Below are 26,152 nucleotides of genomic sequence, written 5' to 3'. Positions count from 1 at the left end.
GTATTATCCTACACATTCCCATTGTGTCAAGGAAAAAACAAGTTATCTTATTCCTCTGGTTTCCTGAGGCTCATCCACAAGAACATCCATTGATATTACGCTTCCCAGCAGTGAAGGTTACACAGAGGTGATGACAATCATGAGGTGTGGTGAGATGCTGGAGATCCTGTTGAGAAGGTCGGGGGCGAGCTGAGATAAGTGGCTCTCTGAAAATTCGCATGGTGGGAAAATCTGTAGCACATAGGCAGGCTGGAAAAACAAAGAAAAAAATCCATTACACAATAAGTCAAGTGCAATGACATAGCAATACTAAATGAAAACACAGGACATTTCTTTTTAAAAAAGACAACTGTGGAGGTCACCCATTATTTTAAGATATTCTTTTAACTAATCATTCATTATTAAATATATTAAAACATGAAAACTAATTATTGGGGAAAAACCTCATCTCTTACCTGATTGGAACCTGGGTTGGGGATATTAATGATACCAGCAGCCAACTTTGTCTGCAAGTAGTTGATGAAAGCAGCCTTGAGAGCCTGAGTTTGGTTTAGGACGTCGTCTTGATCTCGTCCACATGGCAACGCAAGGAGAAGACAGAAGTCACTGTCCCCCTGTAGGCAGAAAAATGGACATGTTGTTAGACTCCATTTAATGAAACAGAAAAAAGACTCAATGGAAGTAAGAAAAAGAGCACGCACCGTCATTCTTCGAGCTACACTCTCTAGTTGTGAAGCCTCCAGCCTCATTCTCTGGACAATCCGAAGCAATGCACCTCCTTCTTGAAGCGGCAGGGACCGATGAGCCAACGCTTTGTTACCGCAGACAAAATGCAACTGGACTGCAGCTGTGTCATTCTTCAGTGCCAACAGGCCTTGCCACACAATTGGGTATTTCTGTTTGAATGGGAGACAAAACAAAAACTAGTATGTCAGACAAAGCCAGCTCTTGTTCGGATCAACAACTCTGAACACAATTTATACTGATTTGTGTCTTACCGTCAGCAACTGCACCATATTAACAGGCTTGCCATCTGGTTTTGTCTGGGGGTCTGCACCCTAAGGATTCAAGACAATAGTGTAATGTGTCATGAACAGTTTCTCTAATATTAAGACCCACAAACCCATATTTGCATGAATACTCAGTTGGTCAGTTAGTTATTGGCAGCCTCGCTTATCACCACAAACCACAGCTTTCAAAATGCCCATAAAGTTAAATGTACAGCTCTTTAAAACCGTTTAAAAAGAACACTTAACTGACAAAGCATTCATTCTGGTAGGATATATTGCTTGCAGGAGTTATATCAGACTGCATTACTTTTAGCTGGGTGTACCTAGTAAACTGGCGTGTTAAAAGTGCAGTGAACTCACCATGGTTGGTGTGACATTCAGTGGTGGCTGGTTAAGTCCAACAGGAGACGACTCTGGTATTGAGAATGGATGCCTCTTGGGTTCGAGTACATCCCTGTATACTCTGGGAATGAGCCACTAGGTCCTGGTGCCATTAGTTGAACTCTCTGGGGAGATGCCATTGCTTGCCCAGTTTGTCTGATCCCCATCATTCCATCTTTAGGAAGAGGAGAGTGTGGCCTCTTTGCCTCCAATGGCTTTGTTATATCCTTCTCAGACACACCTTTAGGCAAAACATGTGCTCTTGGAGACAAAGATAGGGGCAGGCTGGAAGGTGCAGAAGAGGAGGGAAGGGTCTCTTGAATAATTCCAGAATGAGGGTCAGTGGCCAAACGCTCTCCCTGTTGGTGCAGGAGGACACGCATATCTCTTTGTGTCATGTATGTTTCTAACTGGACATTACTCCGCATAGACCCACGAGGATCTGACTGCATAGTTTCTGGTTTTAACTGTGGAGCAGATTGTCTTCCTGGTGCTTGGTGGAAGCGTCTGGCTTCTTCCTGTTCCCCGTCATGACCCCTTAAAGAACCGGGGTTTACCTTGAGAACCTTGTCTCTGCCAACAGTCTGGGGTGAGGTAGGCCGAGACTGGATGGGACCAGACCACTGAGAGGTAAGAGGCTCACTATGCATCCCATAGCTCATCACAGAGAGAGGTGGAGTATTGACCCGAACATCTCCTTGGACAAGATGCCCCACTGGAATTGACTGGTTGACACGGTGAGGAGACATTCGTCCCAAGCCTCCAGGCACACTGTGAGGTGGCATGATAACCGACTGCTCTGCATGATGTACACCAGTAATAAACTGTTGCATGGCAGGAAGGCCAGTTGATAACATCACTGGTATGCCCTTTGGTGACGAGGAGCCTACGGGTGAAGACACTTTAGTAAACTGAGTGTGTGGATGACCTGACTTACGAGGAGATCGCGGCTCCTGTTTGACCCCACTGATATGAGAGGTTGCTCTGTCACCAGCCGCTGTAACAAAACCTACGTGGTTGCCAGGTGGAGAGGGCAAATGGGGGCTGATTGCAGGACTTATGGCAGAGGTCCAAGTCGGTTTAGCTCCATCTGTACTGTGAGGATCAACACTGTCCATTTTCTTTTGATGTTTTATTGGCATGTACTCTTGATGGTAACTCATGACTTGCTGGTTACCCTGTGTGAGACGCTTCACTACTCCTTGAGGTCCAGATTGGTAAGTAGATTCCATCTTTTCCAAACCAGTGCTTTCTTGTTTAATAGAAGACAAAGTTGACTGCGTCTTACCAGGATGCCCATGATCTGCCTGCAATGAAGGCCCCTTTTGAAGTCCTAAATGAGAATGCCCATACATTTCCTGTTTTATCTGGGGCATGGACACCAGCTGCTGAGATTCCATATCACCTGCTGTTGCTTGTGGGATTTGACTTATTTTTGCACTAATCCTCTGTGGTCCCTCTGTTTTCTGGCCCGAGTGGCTCAATACTACCACTCCTTCAGATGTATTTACTCTTAGCCCTGGACAAGACCCTGGACCAAGAGTTGGGCTTTCGACAATGAAGTGTGCAGCACTTCCACCTCCATCACCAACAGATGGTCCATGGTATGATCCAGTATCGTCTTTGCTCGGTCTATAAGCTGGTTTGGGTAGAGTCATGTCTACACAGGGATTTCCAATGTTCATGTTTACTTTGTCCTCAGGCTCAGGGGGGTTGCAAACACGACTGATAACAGAGGTTGCAGTGGACGCAATAACAGAGATCACAGACTTTGTCTCCGAAGATGGTAGTGAGGCTGGAGCTCGAACAATAGGTGGAGCTGGATGAGCTGCCATTCCACTACCGGATAGTGGTGACTTATTTGCCACAACAGCTGAAGGAGTATTACTTTCAGAGGGGGTTTGATCTCGCAGGGTGGGTAGATTACTTGGAATAGAACTACTGCCTGGACATGAAATATTTTTATGTTTCATAAGAATCTGCCTCAAGTCACTTGTGCCATGATCAATATCCATGTTTTCAGAGTCAGAGGGTATAGGCTGGTTTTCCTTGGATGCCAATGGCATGACAGGTGAAGAAGAGAGTCCTGTATCTTTAGATTGATGGCGCCAATCTGGTGGAGAAACAGGAATTCTATTTGTTTGAATGGGTCTGATATTTGGCCTGTTGGCTAGGGGAGACAGGGAAGGGGAGATGCAATCAGGAGGCATCTGTTGAGGCTTTGGGCATATTTGACTCCTAGACTGGGGGTTAAGAGATTTAAGATGTTGAATCTGTTCTTCAGAAGATGACTCTGATTCTGCGTTCACATCTGAAACCTTGACAGCTAAAGGCTCAGGTTCTGGCTTCCATGTAGTAGACGTAATAACTGCAGCAGTTGCTGCTGATGGAGTCGTTGCTGCTGATGGAGTCGTTGCTGCTGATGGAGTCGTTGCTGCTGATGGAGTCTTTGCTGCTGATGGAGTCGTTGTAGGAACACTCTTTACACTGGAAGGTGGGCTATCTGATAAAGGAGTGGTCAATTCCTCTCTTGTTGAAGGTCCTTCCTTTGAATCTTTTCTTCCTTGCTTTTGGCCTTTATAACGTTTAGGTCTTCCCTTGGTGCCCTTTTTGAATGTGGCAGGGAAGACAGCCTCCTCCTGTATAGCAGGTATATTAGTTTCAGATTCATTTTCCTTGGCAGGCAAAATCAAGTCTTGTATCTCAGGTTCTGAACCTACATCGGCACTTGATGGCGCTGCAGGAGGTAATGATATCGTTCCAGGATCAGCAGTTATTGAGTCAATAGCAGCCATGAGTTCTGTCTCACTAGCAGGATTTGAAGGTTTTTCTTCATCTGGGTCAATTTTCACTTCTGTATGCGGGACGGGCAGCGTCGATGGTTCTGTTGGAAAAGCTGGATCTGTAAGTTTAGCAATGTTCCTTAGAGCCTGCTCCAATTCCAGCTGTGAAATTAAGCTTTTTGGTGATTCAAGAAGCTCTTTTGTTTCCAAAGTGGCATTTTCCTTTTCGTCATTGTTGGAACCTTCTTTGTTGACATTAGTACACTTTGAAACATTATCACTCTGGTCACCAGGCCTCAACTTTTTTGAAGAATCTTCTTGTTCATCATCCCCCAATTGAAGCAGATCTTTCACCTCAGTCACATTTAGTCTGATTTTGAGGTTCTTAAGAACAGGAGACTTGGGAGTCCTAGTCAACTTGGTTTTTCCTCGAACAATCCTGTCTTTTTCCAAGGTGGGTTTCCCTTCCAAGACTTGGGAATCTGTCTCTTTCCCATTTGATTTACCCTCACAAGCCTTTTCATGGAAAACATCTTTATTTCTGCCCAATTCTCTTACTTGTTTGTCTTTCTCCTCTTTCTTTTGGTCAACTTTTATTGTTGGTTCTTCTTTACATGAACTTGATGATTCTTGCAAAGGCAAGGAATCTTCATCTGTGAAATCCATTTCCTGATCATCATCAGCTACCTCAGTTTTTTCCCCCTTCCTTGTTGATCCAAATCCTAGGACTGTCGACATTGGATTCAATGAACTCTTTGTGCTATGAGGGGATGTTTTTCCTTTTGACACTCTTGGAAACCGTTCCCCACCTTCTGATTCATTTGAATCTGTGTCTTTGTCCATTTTAAATTTTTCTACTTTTACTATTGAACTCTCGTCACCTTGTCTACGATTCTTGGGTGGACGGCCCCTTTTAGTTGTAGGAATTGGGGCAGGTGGATCCTGTTCGATATTTTGTTGTTGTGTGGCCTCTTTGTCTGTACCTCGCTTTCGCACAGAGCGCGGTGACTCAGTTTCCTTTCCAGAACGAACTGGCGCATCATCTTCAACTGGAGTGGCATACACTGATTTAACATTCCTTCGCCTTGCTCTGCCTGCTGATATGCCCGGCTCGGACATATCAGGTTCTGATCCATGAATAGGAGATTTGCCTGTGGACTTCGATTCAGCTCTTGGGGATGATCCACGTTTCAGCTTCTCTTTGTCAATGCGCTCACTCTTGCGTGTTGCTTGTTTCTCAGAACTAGAGGTAGATATGACGGGAACAGGAGCAACTTGAGCTGGGGATTGTTTGCACTTTTTATTTTTCATTTCTTTTGTTTTATGATCTTTCTGAGGTGAGACTGGCTCATCATTTGTGTCATCATCAATAGGCATCTGCACTTTACTAAATTGAAGTTTCCTCTCTCCCTCAGGCTCTGCTACTGCTGTCCAAACCATGTGAGTTTCTTTCTCTTCCTCTAGAAGAGTAGGTGGTATGGGACTATGGGCTTCAGGCACTTCTGGTTGTGTTGTCTCAGGATCCAGCTCTGCTTCTGAAATGCTAACAAACTCATCATGAGAGTCACGACGGCATGGTTTTTCAGTACACAGAGGTTTTACATCCTCAGCAATATCCAATTTCCCTTCAGATGCAGAAGGTTTACATCTATCCACTGAATAACTGGGTTCATGTGCTGCTATATGGGTAGGTTCAGTATCAGATGGTGCCTCAGTTAATGGGTAGTACATGGGAACGACCGGTTCACTTTCTTTCACCTCTTCTTTTTTCTCTTCCTTTATGATGGACACAGGGGTACATAGATCAGGGGGCTGGTTTAGAGCAATACATTTCTCCTCTGGTGGAGGAAAGTCTTTGACCACAGATTGGGTGACAGAAGTTGGTGCGATTCTGAGTTCAGAGATCAGCTCTTCAGCAGGACTGATGGGTTTAATTTCTGGCTCCATGATCGATTCCATTGTTTCAGGCGACTGCAAAGCATGTTGCTCTTGAACAGGTGCTTTTTCCACTTTATTCTCATCTGTGAGCACTGTGTCTCCTTTTGCCTCCAGCAGCTGATGGGTTTTATTCTTCTGTTGTTGCAGTCGTGTTAGTTCCAAAAAACGACTATGGAAAAGGACAACTGGCCCAGAGTCAAGTTCACCATCTGTCCCTTGCTGACCAGGCTGTTGGTTTTGTGTATGTTCAGGTTCTTCGTGTTTGCGTTCCAAGTTTTGAAGTCGCCTAGAGTCCAGCTCAAAGACGGGGCTGTGAAGGAAGCGTGAGGCAAAAAGTTCCCTGCGTTCCTGTTCCTCTGGCTTAGGTTCCTCCTTCCTGTCATCAAGTTTGTCTTCAGACCCACTTCGAATCTTTTTCTTTTTCATGTACCAGGAAGGTGTAGGTCGTGGTGCTGATTCTACCTTCTCAGTATCCTTTCTGTTGCGTAAACTTGCAAAGTGAGAATCATAATCCAAGAATGACCAGTTATCTTCTCTTGAAGAGGAAAGAGATTTTGCACGTTCAAGCAGAGCCTTTGTATCAGGTGTGATAGTTTGATCAAGTGCAAAGGAGTAGAATTTGTTCCTTTCAAGATGTGCGATTTTAGGGTCTGAAAACCTGTCAACCCTTGGCCTTTCGGTAAAAGGCATAGATGTGGACGGCATGGGAGAGTGGGGTTTGTTCTCTCTGTCCTCCTCAGAGTCGGATCGTACTTCCCCAGGCTCCAAGTCATGCCAAATACCAAATTCCAAACGCTTGCGATTGTGAATGTTCTTACTTAGACTTCGCGAAAGGGTCAGGTCAGGTAACACGTCTTGTTTAACTCTGCTCTCCCATCTCTTTTGTTGCTCTTCTTCCACACTAAGTAAAGGGGTGTTTGGCTTGTTTGCCTGTGTGTTATGTGTCCTTTTGACTAATAGCTCCAGTTCTGGGTGAATCTTTTCCTCATTTCTACTTAACTCTTTCTGAGAAGGGTCCACAAAGTCCTCATCTCCATGGTGAGAGAAGTGCTGAAGTCCTGGAGAGGGGATGTTGTTCCAGTCAGGATCTTCACTTTTTTGTCTAAAGCTCCTGTAGACACGCTCCCTCTTAATTCCTGAATCAGGTTCAAATAGGTCTAGTTTCTTTAGTTTGTGAGACGGGAAATTATCTGTGACATCCTCAGGTGGTTTACCAACTTCATGCACAAGACTGCGATGTTCCATGTCCTCCGTTTCACTTCCATGAGGACTTCCTGGTTTATCAGATTTGTCAGACTCACGCTGCTGTTGCTGCTGGTGCAACCGTCTATTTTGCTCCATTTGCTTGCGGTAACTCTGAGAGAGGTCAATATCAACATAGTCTTCTTTGTTTTTACCACTTTTATCAGAGTCGGTATTCTGAGCAGCAAATTTGAAAGCAGCATGGTGTTCTTGCTCTCTTATAATGCTTGGGTCTGTAATCACCTCATGGGAAAACCTTCTGGATGAAGTGTGCCCTGGATGTCGTTTTGACTCCAGTGGGTCCAAAGATCCCTCCGATTTCTCTCTTTGCCCTCTAAGGTCCTCTTGACCATCCTTAGGAATGCCACTTTTATCAGCTTTGAGTCTTGAATCTCTGCGTTGTGAATCTTTGTTTTTGTCATTTTCCGACTCTTTAAAATATGTGGCACTAGCACCAAAGTCAGCGGAGGGAAAAACATCCTCCTCCTCATGCCTGCTTCTTTTCTGACGAATAGTCCGACCACCTGAATCAGCAAAGCGCCTTTTTCTTGCAGCAAGGCGATCCGAGTCCACTATTGAATCTTTTCCATCATTTACAATATCAGGCTTTAGCTGTTTCTTGAGTCTGTTTTTTCCATCCAAGTCTGAATTCTCAATTTTACTCATTTCAGATCTTTCACTTTTAACAGAGTCTTGATAAGCAGTTGGCAACTGATTTCCAGTAAGAGATTCACCATCCCCTTTAGTTTTCTGCCTCTCATGAGCATCCTGGTCTGAACCCCTTCCTCTTGCAGACCCTCCATCAAAACCAGGCTCAGGCTCCGTTTCAGGTAATGGGTTGGATGGGGATTGCCCCTTTGCTTTCCTTGATTTAATCTTCTCAGCTTTGTCTTTGTCACCTTTTTCCTTTCGTTTTGCACGTTTGGTTTTCTCAGCACTGGTTTTCTCAGCCACACGATCTGGTTGGCTGCTCTTATCACTCTTCGAGGCAAGTTCAGGGACGGCCTTTTCAGATTTATCAAAGTGTGGTGGTGACATTGAACTCACACTACCACTTCGCTCAGAGGACTGGCTGTAAACCCGCCGTTCTGCTTCTCTGGGAACACGCTCAGATGGTGAAGGCGATACCGTAGGAGTAACAGGTCGCCTTGGATGGGAAGGGCTCCACCTGCTGCGGTCAGCCTCAAAACGTTCTCGCTCTCTTTCACGCTCTCTTTGAATATATGTGTATTTTCGGATGTCTTGCTCAAAGGGGTCTCTGTAATCCCTGTATTCTCTTGGGTCTTCATGATAGCGTGGGTCAAAGTGTTCCCCCTGATAGTGTTCCAGTTCAGGAAAACGTTCTCTGCTGCGAGCAGCAAAGTCTCTTCGAGCTTCCTCTGGATAGATGCCAGGGGTTCGTATATTCTCATAGTAAGCCCTTTCTGCAGTAAATTCATGGTATGGAGGTCTGCGTTCCTCTCTGTAGAGTGAATGGAAAAAATGAGAAAAGACAAGCAATGACACTTGTTAAACTAAATAATGTATAATTTCTTAAAGTAGCACCGTCAATTCAGATTAAGAAGGGCTAAAATAATTTGCAGCAGGTATTCTAAAAAATATCACTTTACATTAGAAATCAATTTGAAAGAATGGTTTCAAATCTTATCAATTCTATTAATGGACAACGTTCTGACATTTCAAAAATAAATATTTAATTGTTGTCATTATCTCTTGCATGCAATTTCAACAATGGGAAATTTACCGTCGTTCAGCAGGAATTTCATAGAAGTCTCTAATGTCTTGTCCGGATGCCTGCATGGATCGGTAGAATGCCATCTGACTCTCTTGACTTGCAAAGTCCACCTTTAATAAATAAATAAAATAAATTGTCCACAAATACATACACCGTTGAAAATAAACCCAATTATTGTTACCATTTACCTTTATTTTATTACCACCAATCTTCCAACCTTTGGTCTCCCTTACAGCTGCCTGAGCAAAATCTGTGTTGTTGTACAAGATGAGGGCCATCCCTTTCAATCTATCAAACACAACCTAAAGAAGGACAAAAAGATACATTTGGAGTTTTGAAAACTACACAGCATTAAAATAAAAACCTGAAAATCTAAATTAAGAGAAAATATAACACCATACCTTCACTACATGTCCATAACGGCAGAAATGCCGTGTGAGGTATTGCTCTGTAACACTGGTTGCTAAACCATCTAGCCAAACACACGTAGTGGGCATACTCTTTCCAAATCCAAGCTTCAAAAGAGAAAAAGAACAACCAACATATTATATACACAGAATACATTAGATTGAACACCTACTCAAACCAAAAATTAGACTTTTGTTAACTGTAAAAACACTACCTTCAGTCTGTTGCTTCCCAGATACTCTCCATCCATCTTCTTAATGGCCTTGCAGACACTGGCAATATCAGAATACTGCACAAAGGCATACTGGGGAACTCCATTTACTTTCTTGATGTCAATGTCCTTGAGGAGAAAACACAGAACATTTATTGAGCCTTATCAAATGTAAAATGTACCAATTTAAACATTCACAATCAAACGGGAGCATACCACAATTTCTCCAAAGCGTTGAAAAATATCAAGGAGTTGTTGATAACTGGTGGTCTTCTCAAGGTTGCCTATAAATAGTGTCCTTGTGGCCTTTGGGTGGAACTCATCTATCCGCCCATCCAAGGGCCTGAATTCATTTTCACTCTCTGTTTCTGAGGGGAAGGACGAGGTTCAGCATTAACATTACTGACATGCTGCTAAAAACATACAGTTTTGTGTAATAGTGTTATCTGAATTAATTTGTTGGCACCAAGTATTCATCACAATGCTGTATTGTATAATTTATATCAATTACCTGGGCCATTCCAGGCCGTGACTTCAATAAGCATGCCAAAGAACAGCTTTCCTTTGGAGACGGTGAGGGCTTTCTCCTGATCTTCTTGTTGCCTAAAGAACACCAAACCATAGCGGTCTTCTGTTGCTCCATGGATCTGTACTGAGGTCACTTTCCCATGTTTCTTGAATTCATGGAAAAGTCCATCTTTTAAGCTTGTGTCTAGGGAGGGTAAAAATAAAAAAATATTATTCAATGCCCTGTACCATCCAAAGTTCTTTGTTGTGGGAGGTCAAGTGTCACAGCTGGAATGTACTATTTTTTTTTTAAAGAAATTTTAAAAAATCCTGATTATGAAGTTTTCTACTCCATCCAGGCTATTCTACTTCTCAACTGTTGTGGTTGCACACTGCATACATTTTAATTAGGTATACATAAATCACAAAGATTTAGACGAAAGGTTTATAATGTAGTTATAGAATACAAGTTTGTTGTCCAGGAACCGTTGCTATAATTATGCGAGTAAACTGAAGAGCGTATCTTTAAAATATGAGAAGCAGTGACCTGTACACGAGTGGGATCACATCCAGATTTAATGGATAACAGAAAAATGTTGTGTGGCTATAATAAAGTCCAAAAACAGAAGAACAAAACTCTCAAAAATAAAAAATATGTGATGCATGATAAATTGATTGATGTTGGACCAGTAATACTTAAGTATAAAATATATAAAAATATATATTATAATTTTATACATAAGTGTTACTCGTGCAACGAATCATAACACGGTTTGGATCGTATAACTGATCAGAATCACGGATCAGATCAGCACAAAAGAAAAAAGGAGCAAATATAACTTGTAGAGTTATATCCCTGATATTTATTTTTCTGCCGATACCAATTGCCGATCATTGATGAACTATATTGACAGATACAAATCCCCTTGTTTGATATAGCAGCTGGTCTCCAAGGCTCACAACTTCGATTTTTTTTTTACTGATACTTCTGCGTGAGTATGAAAAGTAAAATGGTTATCGAGATGTAGAAACTCACCTGTGGAGCGTACTGGTAGGTTTTGCACTTTAATTCCAAAGCTTCTGCGTGGCTCATCGGAGTCAAGTCCCATAGAAGACTGAGTAGGTGCGTGTGTAGCCGACGACTGAACAGAGTGTGCCCGAGATCCATCACTTGAGCTGCTGTTTGAATCACTGTTGTCACAAAAGAAATGAGAACCGTGATTAGACATGTGTCTGATTTTTTTAAACAGTATTTGTTGATACCGGTTCACGTTTCCCATGAAACTTTAATATCATAACAAAACAAATGTCACACCTGCCGCTGCCCGTGCTGCTGGTGCTGCTGACAGAATCAGAGCTTGAAGATCTGCTGTGGGATCGGGATCGTGGACCTCTTCCAGGGGACAAAGGAGCTCTTTTAGGGGAATGAGGTGTTTTGGGGGTTTGTCCTGTGGTCCGTTGTGGGGAAGGGTGCCTTGACTGCGAGGAATGAGATGATCGGCTCCGACGGTGATGGTAGGTTCTATCAACCCGTCGTCCTCTGTCGTCTCTGTATAGGTCACGTCGTGTAGAATTAGTCAGAGTAAAGGGGTCTCGAATTCTAGAGTCAAAATGTGGGTCTGATGCCTCAAAGCTCCCCGCGATAGCACTGCTCCCTGGGCCAGCAGCAGCAAACATGGAACGATCACGGTAATAATCAGCATTGTAGTGACGCTGTCTGTCGAAAGTACCACTGCGTTCATGGTGTCCATATGGGCTGTGATCATATGCACGTTCACGGCTTTCTGAGCTACTGTGAAATAAGAACAGGGTAGAGAGGGAAAAAATAATAATTACTATGAGTCGGAAAAAAGGCAAGAAAAAAACAACAATTTCTTATTAAATAATTTGACATTTAAGAGCACAATAGCAAAAATCGAGATTGTCGGTACAGCAAGGACACAGCTGAGAGGAGGTCAGATAAGTTGTGCAGCTGAATACTAATAGTGTGGAGATCCTGTCACTTGCCTTAGCAAAATTCATTAGTCGGTCAATATTTGGTCACTGATCCTTTCTATTGGGTTCCAGTTGATCAATTAAGAAAACATAAGTGCTCAACTTTGATAAAAGTTACTACAAGGAACTTTCACTTTCATTCACTTCAGACTGGTAGTCAAAGGCTGCAGTGTAACAGGATCTGGGTCCATCCATGGTGGGCTGGTCTTGTTTATCAAGAGGCATCTGTATTAAATTGAGCAATTAAAAGTTCCTCACAGTAACTATATAGAACTAGTTATATATTTCCCTCGTTTTTTTCAGCGCTAGAGGAGCATTTACAATGATTAGAAAAATAATTCCTCACAATCAAGATATGACAAAGAGGTCAACCTTTCAAATGTTGGCACCGTCTGTAAACACTATTATAGACGACTGTTAACAGACGGTGCCATATGCTGTACCGATTGTAAAGGCATTTGAGGCAAATTTGTGATATACCAATAAAATTGACTTTACTTTTGTGGCGCTGCTAAACTGTCAGTCTAAAATTACATTTAATATTCTGACAGCCAACAAGCACATTTTTCTATACTGTAATGTCATAAACGTGAAACAAAGCGGCCCCAGAATTTTGTCACTACAACCTTCTTTGTTTTATTATAAAGATCTACTCATACAAACACATAATTCAACAATGTTGAAATGCTGTTCTTAGTAGGTTTCAATTACTTTCATTTGCAATAACTTTATTCACTTTTGACTACTCTGGGTGTTCAGGGGAGCTGCTTTCAGAGGTTGACTGTTCATGAACTATTGCTGGTAAGAAAAAGAAACCATTCAAAATGTACATTCTGCTTTTGAGGACCTCAGTGGGACCAAAATTTAAAATGCCATGCAGTTCAGATAGACGTATTTAATTATAGTAAAAAACAATACTCTGCAGTATTTATGTGATCCTTGAAATAAAGAGGCATTTGCATTAAAGAAATTACAAATACGTATTTTATATATGCATTTTATAAAATAGATTTTCGCCTCTCTGGCCTCAAATCAATATTTTCCCTAAAAGCAGTGCAAAACCTATTATTAGACAAAGCACTAAGGAATGTTAGAGAAAGAAAATATGCAGAGGGCAGAGCAATACCAACCTTTTTGGAAAGAAGTTACCGAAACTAATCCAAATAAATTCTAGGTGGATCAGAATGTGAGAGCCCGAATGAAAAACCAAGGGGAAAAATCAATTGATCTAATTAGGCAAAAACGGTTCTCTTGAATCGCACTGCACGTTATCTTCGAATACTGTGGAGCACCAGGCCAGTAGGTTGTTGATGTATAATCCAGTTAGGCTACTTAATTCTCTTCACTGGATGGAAAAAGGAAAAAAACAAAACAAAACAATCACAGAAATTGACCTTTTTATGGATTTCTGGACATGTGTTTTTAAAAAAACTAAAGTAACATAAGACCTAAATAACTAAATATGGATTTGTTTTTTTTGTATCATGAACTTCAGGGTAATTCAGGGAATTCCAGGTTGACTATACAGTAAGTTGGTGCCCAAATGGAAAATGCATCCAACTGGATTAATCTTGTCCAAAAGTTACGTTCCACCGATAATATCAAGTAGTTTAAAAATCACACAAGCGTGTAGACTCACAGACACTATGATCACAGCATATAAACTCCTGATGGGCTCATAGGCATCTTATTCCACAATCCAAGGATCTTATGGAGTGTACGTACTGGAAGGCTTCATCTTTTGGCAGTAACATTTTCAAGTTACTTTGAAAACGTTGTCTTCAGCTCTCTGTAACATACTCTAAGTGCTCTTCTCCTCAATGAGCTGAGGCCTTACACAGCTACATCCACACTTGAGTAATCCAGATAAATGGTTGCTAAAACTATCCATACTACGGTCCACATCAGTATATCCAACATGGGGTGCGTACATCCAGGAGGGTACATCCCAACTATGCGGTCTTCACGTGTCTTCATGGCCATCAATCTTAAACAAGAATAGCTCCACAATCTTGGTGTTTGGATCCTCTGTGTTCTTGCAAATTCGTCTCGTTATAGCTTCCATATTTGGGACATAAATTGTTTATTGTATGTAGTTAATCTCACCTTAAAATGACTGAGATAGCCTAGAATATATGCACTACATCAATCTTTCTTTTATGATGTGTAACAAATGAAGTTCTTCCATCCACTTGTTGAAAACTTTAATCCAGAACAAGCTGTATCCACAGATGCAAAAAAAATTGTAAAATTAGTCCATCCATCGACAGTAGCCAAGAGGAAAAAAATTGACCGCCCGAGATGGGAGATCCTTGACATAATGGTGTATTACCTGACTAGATTCTTCAAAGTACATCCTTTATAATAGGGATTTACTTCCACTTTCAAGCGATTCCAAGTAAAATCAAGGTTAGATTCCAAATTTAGGCGGAAAATGTTTGAAAAGTATCCAAAAGCTCCCCACGGTAGTTCCCCACAAAATGTAATAAATCCAAAACTCACCAGGATATTCCTCACAGATGTTATATCCAAACCAGATGTCAAACCTTGAATTACAGTTAACTTACCAAATGATAATGTGTAGTTAATTTAATTAGATCCCATGGGAAAGGCGAGTCAATTATGATGAAAAGTGGAACGATCCCTAATTACCTTTGTGCAACCTCCTTGAGGCATCTATCCCTCACACATAACCCCCACTATGTGTTGAGGTTTTACACCTATCCAATAACTAGATTCCCCTGCATTTTAAGGGGAGGCCGTGTCCACTTACCCATCTATTCTCCGTTCATAACGTCCCTCTCTGGTGTGAAGGGAAACAGGTGGGCCAAACACTGGACCAACTGTTCCCCTAGTGAATCCTGTAACGTCTCGACTGCTCGAGGGTGAGCCGTCTTCAAGGCCCCGAACAGCACTAGGGACTGACCCAGGTTCATTGTAGTCAGTCCGAAGGTCCCTGTCTCCCATCTTGTTGACAGCATTGTGAGCCTTCTGCGCACTTTTGATATCCACAAAATCCACAAAGGCTGCAACACCACCCTCTGACCCCCGCTTGCGCAGGACTTTGACACTTTCCACACGCCCATACCTGTGGAAATCACAATGAAAAAAAGAAGAGGAAATGACATATGCCGCAGATAAGAGTAAAGAGATTGAAGCTGTTTTTCTGTATGGCAGGGCCTGGTAAATGGAGAGCAGAAGAAGAGCAAATACAAAAAGCAAAAAAAGTAATTTACATTAACGTTTCCTTTTCAGCCACCTAACAGCAACAAACTGTCTGAACTTCAGGAAGCCCCTTAAACAGTGTCTGCAATTGTTACACTCATGACTACACTTGGTGTTACAAGTATTGTTTGGAGTGTTATTGTGGTTTCTAAACAAACCTCCAGGTACTCAATCAAAAATCCCTCTGGGACCTAACATGTCACATGTCAGTGTTTAACAACTATAAAAACATATCTTCAAGCACACAACTGTCACTAGCTCTACCACAGTAGATCCCGTAAACGATGACTGGATGTGATTTAAATGTTTGTTGTATTGCATGCAAGTATGTTGATGAGTTAGTCAGGGGGCCATTACATAACGTAGCAAAACGATCAAGACAAACCATTAGCCTATATGGTTTTAAATTAGTTCTACAAACAATGGGAAGCATACACGTCCATGCTTTTAGCTATTTATAGCCAAGCACTTCGGCGCTAGCTACGGGGAGCAAAACCTAGTTTGCAATTCACATGTAAAATGGCCTATTTGAAAACAACACGGGACACGTTAGCCAAGTTTAAGTAAGTAACAGTGATGGCTACCGACGTCGAGCAGCTCAACAACTTGCTAACATTTGTTATCAGCTCAGCGAGCTCAATAATCGTCGCAGATTTGGGATCCTCTACATTTTTACATTTCTCAAACACATTTGATCCGAGAAACAACGTTATGACTCGCCAGCTACCACTGGCCAAAAAAGCCCAAGTGGTCTCGTGTTATTTGACCTGCTGTCCAGCGAGCGTTAGCTGCCTTTCGGCTCGTACGGATCATGTAAACGTCTCGACTTCCCACAAAATGGTTGGTTGGCTGGTAGCTCGGTGGCTCGATCACCGAGCTACCAGCCAACTGCTTTTTAGAAAAGTTGGCCAAATTCTATAAACGGTAAACATGTACACTCGAGTGGTTCCGTACCCACAATGTCAGTTGAACAAATATAGCCTGACACCACGGAAGAAACCTCGACTTGTAAAACTTAAACGCGACCGTTAGCTGCGTTAGCATTAGTCTGACCGTCGCAACGAGCTAACGTCCGTACGGAAGCTAGCGCGCGCTGCTCGGCCAACAGAGGAGCCCTCTTGCGTAACCTACCGTTTAAAATGCTCCACGATTTTCTCCTCTCGGACATGTTCGGGTAAATTTCCCACCCAAAGGTGTCTGGTTTCCCGAACCATCTTGCGCTATTCTTCCCCCCTTCTCACTCATATGATCGTGCACGTTTCTAATCCCTGCCGGTCGGCGGTCCGCCTGAACAAAATGAACGACGGGGGACTCCGTGAATAATCTGGGCCTGGTAGCCTGCTGCCCGTTTAGCTTTAGCTGATGCGTCCTCGATCCATGCACGTGGACGCGCGTGAGACTCGCTCCTGGTGGTTTTGGGTGCGAGCTGCGCGTCCCCGGGCTCGTGTGCAGCGCGTGCTTGACAGTTACGAAAACAGACAACAGGGAGCATGCGATTTCTTCGACAACAACAATCTGCAGACCGCGAGCCCCGTGTTGTACATTTTTATGCAAGGTAATCGATACATCCCAGTTGCAGATAAAGAGATCCAATCTAATTATTTGTTTTATTATCTATACAATTTGAATGTGGAAACTATCACATTTTCAGAATCCAAAATTACGTTTTCAAACTGCCTGTCCCTTAATAAACAAAAAAAACAGATATTCCGCTTATAATGATAAAGAGAAGAAGGCAGCGAACCACCGTTAGCTAAAACCAGCAAATGTTTGTCATTTTAGCTTTGTACATTATTTCAAAATCAATACATCCCAATGTAATGTTCGGCCCTCAAGTCTTTCTTAAAATGTTCACCAGAAGAGATTCCCACCCTCATTCGACGCTCAGCCACCTTTTAAGCTCTCATTGAAACAAATTGGATTTAATGGACAACCTAGAATGAGACTATACATGTAGCTGAACACAAAGTCATGATGGTGAATATTCATTTAACAGTATCGCAAGTAGAGAAGACTCCTAAAGTAAGCAAATATATTAATATTAATAAACAATATCTCCCTCAAACTTGATAATATTAGCCACCATAGTAGCAGAATAGAGTGTATTAAATTATCAGGGGGTTGTTTTGAATTCAACATTTTCTTTCTTTCTAAATAGTCCTACTGTAGAAAAGATAAGGGGCTGGCAACATTGCAATATTTACATAGTAAATAAAAAGTGTGGTGAATAAAAACGGAAACACTGAAATATTTTTTTCTCCCACAAATGTTTTAATAAATGTTATGATACAAAGAAATATAATTCCACAAACATGCCATTTTGAGATACAGAACATAAATAAAAAAACAATTTGACTGAGACTTTAATGCTTTAATGTCAATTTGACAATTTGAATAAATCTATAGTCGAGGCAAAAATAGTCAATAAAGGCCCAGTGAGGATCTTTATGTGTTAAAATGTACCTTATAGTTTTGGTCCATAATGAGTGCTTTAGGATGTACATGTGTCCTCTGCTACACATTATCTTATACATCTCTAATGTCTGTAGTCAATTTTCTTATTTTAATACTTATATACTTATGTGTATGTGTAATTTAACAAATGCAATGTTGGAGCCTGCCTCAAGATAAAATATATTAGTTTACTTTTATAAAAAACGTTTTTTAATATAAAGTTTATTTTTTATATAAAGGGTTAATGTGATTGAGAAACAGTTTACTGATTGAGATTCAAAATAATTCAAATAATGCTTGCCAAAAGTTTTTGCAATGGCTGTTGCATAAATATAATTGGTGTATTTGGTAGTTTATTGAGTGCAAAATTATCAAGTAGAAAAGAACAAAAGGAGAATCTTCAGGATGCATGATATATTGTTAAAAATATGTTTTGTTCTAGTGGAAAAAGATGTGTGACATTGTTATTTCAGAGTCATGCACATTGCCGATGTAAAGTCTCTCATCTCTTTGAACCTATAGACTCGTGGCACTCTTCCATCAGTTGCAGTTTATCTCGGGCTGTAAAAGGCCAGTGTTAGTGCTGGCCAGAAATCAGGTTCAGATGGCAAGATTTGCAAAGCAGCTTCCCATCTAAAGGATAGCAGCCATGCTCATTTGGTTCAGGAGAGAGCTGGATGACACAAACCTGCATAAAATAGAAAAAAAGACTTATGGAGTGGTGATTACTGTGTGTTTGTATCCGAGTAAACACTGGTTGCTTGCAGATTGCCTACCTCACATCTGTAGCAGTTCTCGTGGTACGAGTGTCCCAGACATTCAACATTATAGCTGTCAGTACCATCTTCTTTTGGAATGATTAGCTTGTTGCAGGCGTAACACTTTGGAGCATACTTCCTTTAAAGACAACATTTCAGAGGAAAGAAAATGAGGCAAAGTAAGAGTGAGATTTGCCACCTTGTGTTTTGGGTTGACAATGGCAATATGTCAATAAATGAAGCTGAATCGAAAGTGGTTTATACATAAAACAACTTCAACAGCAATTTGTTGATGTATTATCTCAGGAAATGGGACACAAAACCTCTTTGGACGTTTTTCATGTGATGCTTGCCACAATTCTTAACGCTCATACCTGTAATAGTCCTGGAGGCAATACACTTCTCCAACTTCTCCCTGAGCAAAAGCTTTCTCCCCAATTTGCTGTTTACATGTTGCACAGGTAAAACAAGAAAGGTGGTATGCTCGCTCCAGTGCACGGATCACATGATCTGCGATAACTTCCCCACATGCCCAGCAAAGTTCCAGGCTGGCCTAAGAGATAGAAAGAAATGGTTAGTGGAATATATTTCAGTATTAAAAGACAATACCACACTTTCCACTGTTAAACACATTCCCTACAAACCACGTATACCTCATGTGTGACTGTTGCTCAATGTCCAAAAGACAGCTTAAAACATTTATTATTTCGTTTTTCCAACCTCACAAGCAGCACTTGCCTTCCGGTCATTTTTGCAAAGACAACCAAACCAGATTTCTTTACAATTAATATCTTTGCTACCTTTATTTTTTACATTTCACCTGGACTCGAATTCAATGCGTTAACATAACATTGACACTAAAAACAGCTGACACAATGTTGACTGTGATGGAAGTATTTCAAGTCTGTGCAAGTTAATACTATAGTAAAAGTAAGGGAAACCAATGGCTACCGGAGGGTTTGGGAAAACCACAATACAAAAAAAACCATCACAGCAGCCTTTGGAAAACAGCTAGTAATAATATAAAGCATACATGATTTGAAGTTAATGAGAATGCATAAACATTTTAGAAATATTGTAATTTATATTTGCTTTAATAACATCCTGTAGTGTAACTGTATTGACTTTGATCTACCTGGTAGCAGTCTTCACAGAGCGGGATGCCTGCCTTGTTGTAGTACTGTTTACCAGCCAAGGGAATGTGACAAGATCTACACTGGAAGCAACCGTCATGGTACGTCCTGTTTAAGGCCTCTATTGCAGGTTCAGAAAGAGCCACGTGTTATGTGCCGCTTGGAACACAGGACCCAAACGCCGTCAACGATGGAAAAGCAACTTTTATTGCTAAACAGGATTCCAAAACAGGATTCCAAAAAACCAGGATACAAAACATGCACACAAGATCTTCCACGATCTAGACAAGACGAACCGACCAAGGGGAATGACATGAACAGGACTTAAATACAGAGGGCTGGTGCAGGTGATTGGACACAGGAGGAAACAATCAGGAACAGGGCAGACAATCACAGGGACAGGAAGTGAAGAGAAACAGAGGACACGAGAGACAAGGACTTCAAAATAAGACAGGAAACACGAAACAACACTACAGATCCTGACATAACCCCCCCCTCAAGGGGCGGATTCCAGACGACCCAACACAGTCCCCCAGGGTGGGTGAAGGGGAGCCGGAGGCGGGACCAAAAGCCTGGCAGAAGAAGTCCGGGGGACGGGCCGGAGGACGACCACCAGGAGGACTGACCTGCTCCGGAGGACGGGCAGGAGGACGGCCACCAGGAGGACTGACCTGCTCCGGAGGACGGGCAGGAGGACGACCACCAGGAGGACTGACCTGCTCCGGGGGATGGGTAGAAGGGCGACCACCAGGCGGACGGAAGGGCTCTGGGGGACGGGCTGAAGGACGGCCACCAGGCGGACGGAAGGGCTCCGGGGGACGGGCAGGAGGATGGCCACCAGGCACATAGACCTGCTCCGGGGAACGGGCAGAAGGGCGACCACCAGGCGGACGGGCTGAAGGACTGCCACCAGGCAGATAGACCTGCTCCGGGGGACGGGCAGAAGGGCGACCACCAGGTGAACAGACGGGCTCCGGGGGAACCCCAGGAACAGAAGCCGGAAGCGGCCATGGTGGCGACCGAACACAGGGAGCCTGAGTCGGCCGGGGCGGCGACGTGACCCGGGGAACCGGGGTCTGCCGGGGCGGCGACGTGACCCGGGGAACCGGGGGCGGCCGGGGCGCCGACGGGACACGGGGAGCTGGGATCGGCCGGGGCGCCGACGGGACACGGGGAGCTGGGATCGGCCGGGGCGCCGACGGGACACGAGGAGCTGGGGTCGGCCGGGTCGCCGACGGGACACGAGGAGCTGGGGTCGGCCGGGGTGCCGACGGGACACGAGGAGCTGGGATCGGCCGGGGCGCCGACGGGACACGAGGAGCTGGGATCGGCCGGGGCGCCGACGGGACCCGAGGAGCTGGGGTCGGCCGGGGCGCCGACGGGACACAGGGAGCTGGGGTCAGCCGGGGCGCCGACGGGACACGAGGAGCTGGGATCGGCCGGGGCGCCGACAGGACACGAGGAGCGGGGGTCGGCCGGGGCGCCGACAGGACACGGGGAGCTGGAGTCGGCCGGGGCGCCGACAGGACACGAGGAGCTGGGATCGGCCGGGGCGCCGACGGGACACGAGGAGCTGGGGTCGGCCGGGGCGCCGACAGGACACGGGGAGCTGGAGTCGGCCGGGGCGCCGACGGGACACGAGGAGCTGGGATCGGCCGGGGCGCCGACGGGACACGGGGAGCTGGAGTCGGGCGGGGCGACGACGGGACAGCATCGGCAGGAACCGGCGGGGACTGCGGCCGAAGCAGGACCCTGTCTAACGCCTGGAGGGACTCCATCATGTCCCGGAAAGCGTCCTGGGACAAGGCAAAGGAAGCAAGGGCCGGCCGGAAGTCCAATAGGTCCCAGGAAGTTGGGGTTGGCCGGAACACGGAGGCGGCAACAGGAACAGGCGAGGGCTGCAGCACGGAGGCGACTGCGGGAACCGGAGTAGTCTGCGGCACAGAGGCGGCAGCCGGAACCCTCCACCGACGCGGTCCGGAGGTTTGCGCCCCCCACTCCGGGGCTGGGCCTGGGTGACCTCTGCCCCTGGGGCTACGAGGCCCCCCATAAGCCAAACGGGTCCCGTTGAAGGGGTCTGGTGCCGAGACCCTATGGGGGTTGTAGTTCCCCTTCTGGAGGCTACGAGGGCCCCCATAGGCCAAGCGGGTCCCTTCGAAGGGGTTGTAGGCTGGGTCCATCTTGGTCGGTTCGTTCTGTTATGTGCCGCTTGGAACACAGGACCCAAACGCCGTCAACGATGGAAAAGCAACTTTTATTGCTAAACAGGATTCCAAAACAGGATTCCAAAAAACCAGGATACAAAACATGCACACAAGATCTTCCACGATCTAGACAAGACGAACCGACCAAGGGGAATGACATGAACAGGACTTAAATACAGAGGGCTGGTGCAGGTGATTGGACACAGGAGGAAACAATCAGGAACAGGGCAGACAATCACAGGGACAGGAAGTGAAGAGAAACAGAGGACACGAGAGACAAGGACTTCAAAATAAGACAGGAAACACGAAACAACACTACAGATCCTGACACCACGGGTTTCCGACAGAAGCCACAGACCTCTGCATTGTACACAAACATCACATTTCAAAGCAAATTACATTTATATGTGTATTGTATATTGCTTAAGTGGTAAATGTGTAAATAGAGATCATGTTACCTCTACTCTCCCTGCTCGTGTCTTGGCCATTTTTATGGATCCCATGGGATTGTTCATCTTGGTTTAACCCACTAGATGGTGTGCTTGTTTCCCCCTCAAATGTAAAGAACATTGTTAATGTAAACCTAAACTTAAAGTTGAGTTTGGCCTCACAAGGTGAAGCCCACACTTTAGTAAATGCTCATGGTTGATGCTCGAATAAAAATATTGGTAGATTAAACACATTGAAACCCTAAATCTGTAATATGCTTTACCAAGTTAGGCAGAGAGGTAGAGAACACCATTTTAAATTAAACTTGTAAAATGTAAACCTAAACCTAAAATAATAATAAAAGTACATTTATTTGCAGAAATACAAATATGAGGGGCCTCTGAAAGAATTACATACAGTACATGTCCTTATCCAACATATTGAAAACACAAACAAAACGTGAATAAAACATGGGATACATTGTATAGGTACAAGAACGTTTTATTAGACCTCCTGCTGTAACTCAGCCCATTTTCCTGATCAACACTTTCTAAGTTTCTGCACAGAGATGTGCCTGCAATGATAGGAACAAAATGTATATAGATTTCTACAGCTTGGAAAGTGTTTATGAACTGCACGCATTTCTTAATCGTTCAGTCATATCTAAAACACAACTGTTTTTTCTCCATAATGTCTTTTGCAGATTATTCTTTGACAACCACTGCACAGCGTAACACAGTATCTGTAAAGGTTGTGGAAAGTTGTAATCCTTTACCATAGGAAAAAAACATTACTTGTCTATTTTTGGCAAATCTTTTTTGAGGAAAAGTGGGATTAAGTGTTTAAAACTGTAAAATGACAGCACATTTGAGTGCTGCAACTGGGACAGAAGTCTGCATACCTCTCTGTTGTAAACTTGCTGCTGGCCTGGGGTCAGAGGGTGGGAGAGAGGTGGTGGAAGTGCTGATTCTTCAGAGAGAGATGTTCCCTGAGATGGAAGAGGAGGAGGCGCATGGAAGAGATCTGTTTGACAAAAAAAAACATTATACATCAACTTATACATATGCTTTTTATTAAAGTGTCAAGTAAGCACTGGAAATCAGGAATATACAGTAAGTATAAAATAATAATAATGATGATAATGAGAAATAAAAGAAAATATATAAAGGGGAGAAATAGAAGCTTTGGAGGTTATGTCTTCGTTTTGCTTCTCATTATCAAACTGAAGTGACACATTGTGTGCACGTTTCGAAAAAGCCTTATATTATGTGTTCAATATGTAGCAGGTACTTTTGTCTTTTCCAGCCTGATAGCATATAATACATCCTGAATCCAGTGCATGTGAAGAGAGGGATAATAATGTTTTCCAATTAAAAGAGTAATACACAATTTAGCGTTTGCACTCCTATAACACTGTCGGACTCTCAATGGACAGTTTAGAAATCTAAACATTGATATTGTCTTTTTTATTCCACAATGTCTTCTTCCTTATCACAACCGGGTGCCTACAATACCCACAATACAGCTGGACCGCTGACAGTTCGTGCAGAGTTTGTGGTGTTATGCCAGTGGCAGCTAATCTTGCATCGAGCTGAGAAGGATAGCGGACTACAGTGATCTGCTAAACTCACTTTCTAACTCCACAATATTATTTTCATTTTTAATAACTCATTGTCTTCAGCCCCAACTGAAGATGACTCAAGTGACATCATCTGAGGCAAATTATCAGCGTTTCCTAAATTGTTTCTGATATCCAGTATTAATCCCCTTGTAAACAGACTTTACTGTGTGGTGTTACCCTTTTTTCAGAGGTCTTGTAATGACAAAAATAAATACAATCTCATTTGTATTTGGGGAGGATCCTAAAAAGAGCAGCACTCGTATAGTTTAGGAATCCCTCCAACAAATGATTTTAAAAAAAGACTTGGATAATGGAATGGAAGGTCCAAAACATATTATAAAGGTCAGCCAGGCCCTGATGGCAGTCACATAAAGCGTCATTTTCTGCATGTATTTCAGGTGGTTAAATCCAAGATGAAAGATAGGTTTTGTCATGAATACCTGCAGCACCTCTGTCGTCTCCTTGCAGCTTTCCTCTGATGGGTCCGGGTTGGGGAGGTTTTGGGCTCTGAGGGTCTGAAGTTCGGCCCATGGCCTCCGTAAAAGTCCGGCCTTTGCGGCCATGAGACTCAGACTGCTGGTCGTCCTCTTTCTTGTGCCTGACGGCAGGAACGTTGTCACTTGGGCTAACTCGTACAGCAGTGTGTGGCTTGTCTCTAACTGCACCACTGTGAGCTTGGAGGACGGGCTGCTGCTGTGTTACAGTGGCTCGATGAGGAGCAGCCAGAGTGATGAAGACAGAAGACACCATCCTTTTTGGTGGAGCTGCTGATGCCATGACTGTATAAACCCCACATACAGCCTATAATGAGGACAGAACAATTATTTTCTGTACTCAAGACTGTTTGCAATGTTTTATAGTTCTATGGAAACATAGAAACACACCTCAGACTCTACACTACTTGATCTTGAGCAACTGGAGTGTAATAAATAGACAGTGGTATTGAACTTGACACATTTTATTCCTATCATCTCAATAGTGTTGAATCTAGTGTACACACCCTCTCAGTCAACTTTGTGGGTGCACTCACTATCACTTTAGAAAGGTAAACTCACACACTCACATCTCTCATTACCTATAATGAATAGTTTTAGAGGTAGAAAGCACAAATTTGAATCATTTGTTTCCTTTAAACCCACTGACTCTGGCTATAAGCTGGCATTACATACCTGGGAGAAATTTGAGAGATGTGGTTTGGAGACAGCTCTGTCTTTTCCTCGTTCGTCTTCCCTGCTCTGTATCTCAAAACGTCTGGTGTGTTTTCCCTCCTGTAAGCTGCTACTGAGAGAAGACTTTTACTCCGGTAGAGAGGGCGACTATCAGCAGAAGGCCACTCCTTTTCCTTCTGCACCTCCCTCCCAGACTCTCTCGTCCGTTGACCCCTCCTCCTTCTCTGGCTGACTGACAATACCACCTCCCGACCGACCGTAAAAGGTGAACAGTTAATCTCGGGCAAAGTGCAGTAAAATACATGACACATGCATCTACTATGAAAACTTGGCAGGCACACACCCACCCACACACAAACACACTGGCACGCATGCACACAAAGGAAGTCATGCAAGTCAACAATTGGGCAAACTAACCAAAATAAAACAGTTTGAGGCTTTACAAATGAAAGAAAAAAATACCATCCTTATGAGATACTTTAAGGTCTTTGTCCTTAAATATACTCACCTCTCACTCCTTTATCTTTTTGCATGCCAGCAGGATGTGACTGTACCTGCCTCTTTCCAGCAACTCTCTATCTCAAACTGTCCTCTTTCTCTCTCCTGTGAAGCTCTGCCTTATTGTTCTGTCAGCTTTATTTCCCCTACCTCCCTCATTGAGTCTGCCTCCTTTTTTCTTCTCCCTCTTTCCTTCTTCCCTTCCCCCACTACATTATATCACTTTAGCCTTGACTCACTATCAGTGTCTCATGGCATTGCTTCCATTTGTGCCCCACCGACGTCTGATAATATGTGGTGGAATTCATCAGGCTCTGCTGATGGAGCCTCTTTGGTTGAACGCAGCCGTAAAGGAGCCGCAGCATTACAGTGCAATGAATCAGGGCATTGTGCAAGAGGAGATATTGGTGTATTAGGAGAGGAGAGGGGGGGCAGTGTCTGTGAGAGCTAT

The 26,152-nt window shown here is 43.6% G+C and overlaps 2 protein-coding genes across 2 annotated transcripts; both read right to left on the bottom strand.

Moving 5' to 3' along the window:
• Window positions 1-117: 117 nt before the first annotated feature.
• Window positions 118-16,883, bottom strand: si:ch1073-335m2.2 (msx2-interacting protein). The gene is given in 16 exon segments (XM_034532498.1): window positions 118-249; window positions 456-614; window positions 702-896; window positions 999-1,058; window positions 1,371-1,429; window positions 1,432-8,816; window positions 9,099-9,199; window positions 9,278-9,391; window positions 9,491-9,604; window positions 9,712-9,837; window positions 9,925-10,076; window positions 10,220-10,420; window positions 11,252-11,406; window positions 11,531-12,007; window positions 14,984-15,298; window positions 16,567-16,883. Coding segments are annotated over 16 exon segments (9,828 nt in total). The 5' UTR covers window positions 16,650-16,883.
• Window positions 16,884-18,107: 1,224 nt separating this feature from the next.
• fblim1 (filamin binding LIM protein 1) lies at window positions 18,108-26,017 on the bottom strand. The gene is made up of 10 exons (XM_034532521.1): window positions 25,712-26,017; window positions 25,204-25,448; window positions 24,475-24,835; window positions 23,315-23,436; window positions 22,443-22,536; window positions 22,316-22,344; window positions 19,783-19,923; window positions 19,022-19,200; window positions 18,666-18,786; window positions 18,108-18,577 (listed from the first exon to the last, which is right to left on the bottom strand). The coding sequence occupies exons 3-10, from the start codon at window positions 24,809-24,811 to the stop codon at window positions 18,467-18,469; spliced, it is 1,134 nt and encodes a 377-aa protein (XP_034388412.1). The 5' UTR covers window positions 24,812-24,835; window positions 25,204-25,448; window positions 25,712-26,017; the 3' UTR covers window positions 18,108-18,466.
• Between the last annotated feature and the right edge of the window lie 135 nt (window positions 26,018-26,152).

This window comes from Cyclopterus lumpus, chromosome 5 (genome assembly GCF_009769545.1).
Source record: "Cyclopterus lumpus isolate fCycLum1 chromosome 5, fCycLum1.pri, whole genome shotgun sequence".
In the NCBI taxonomy this organism is placed as follows: Eukaryota; Metazoa; Chordata; class Actinopteri; order Perciformes; family Cyclopteridae; genus Cyclopterus; species Cyclopterus lumpus.
This window is presented reverse-complemented; position numbering and strand designations above follow the sequence as displayed.

Coding starts and splice junctions, on each gene's coding strand:
- fblim1 (XM_034532521.1), bottom strand. CDS start 24,811: ATGGCATCAGCAGCTCCACCAAAAAGGATGGTGTCTTCTGTCTTCATC. Junction 19,924..22,315: donor GCTTCTGTCGGAAACCCGTG/GTGTCAGGATCT, acceptor ACATAACACGTG/GCTCTTTCTGAACCTGCAAT. Junction 19,201..19,782: donor TCTGTGAAGACTGCTACCAG/GTAGATCAAAGT, acceptor TCTATCTCTTAG/GCCAGCCTGGAACTTTGCTG.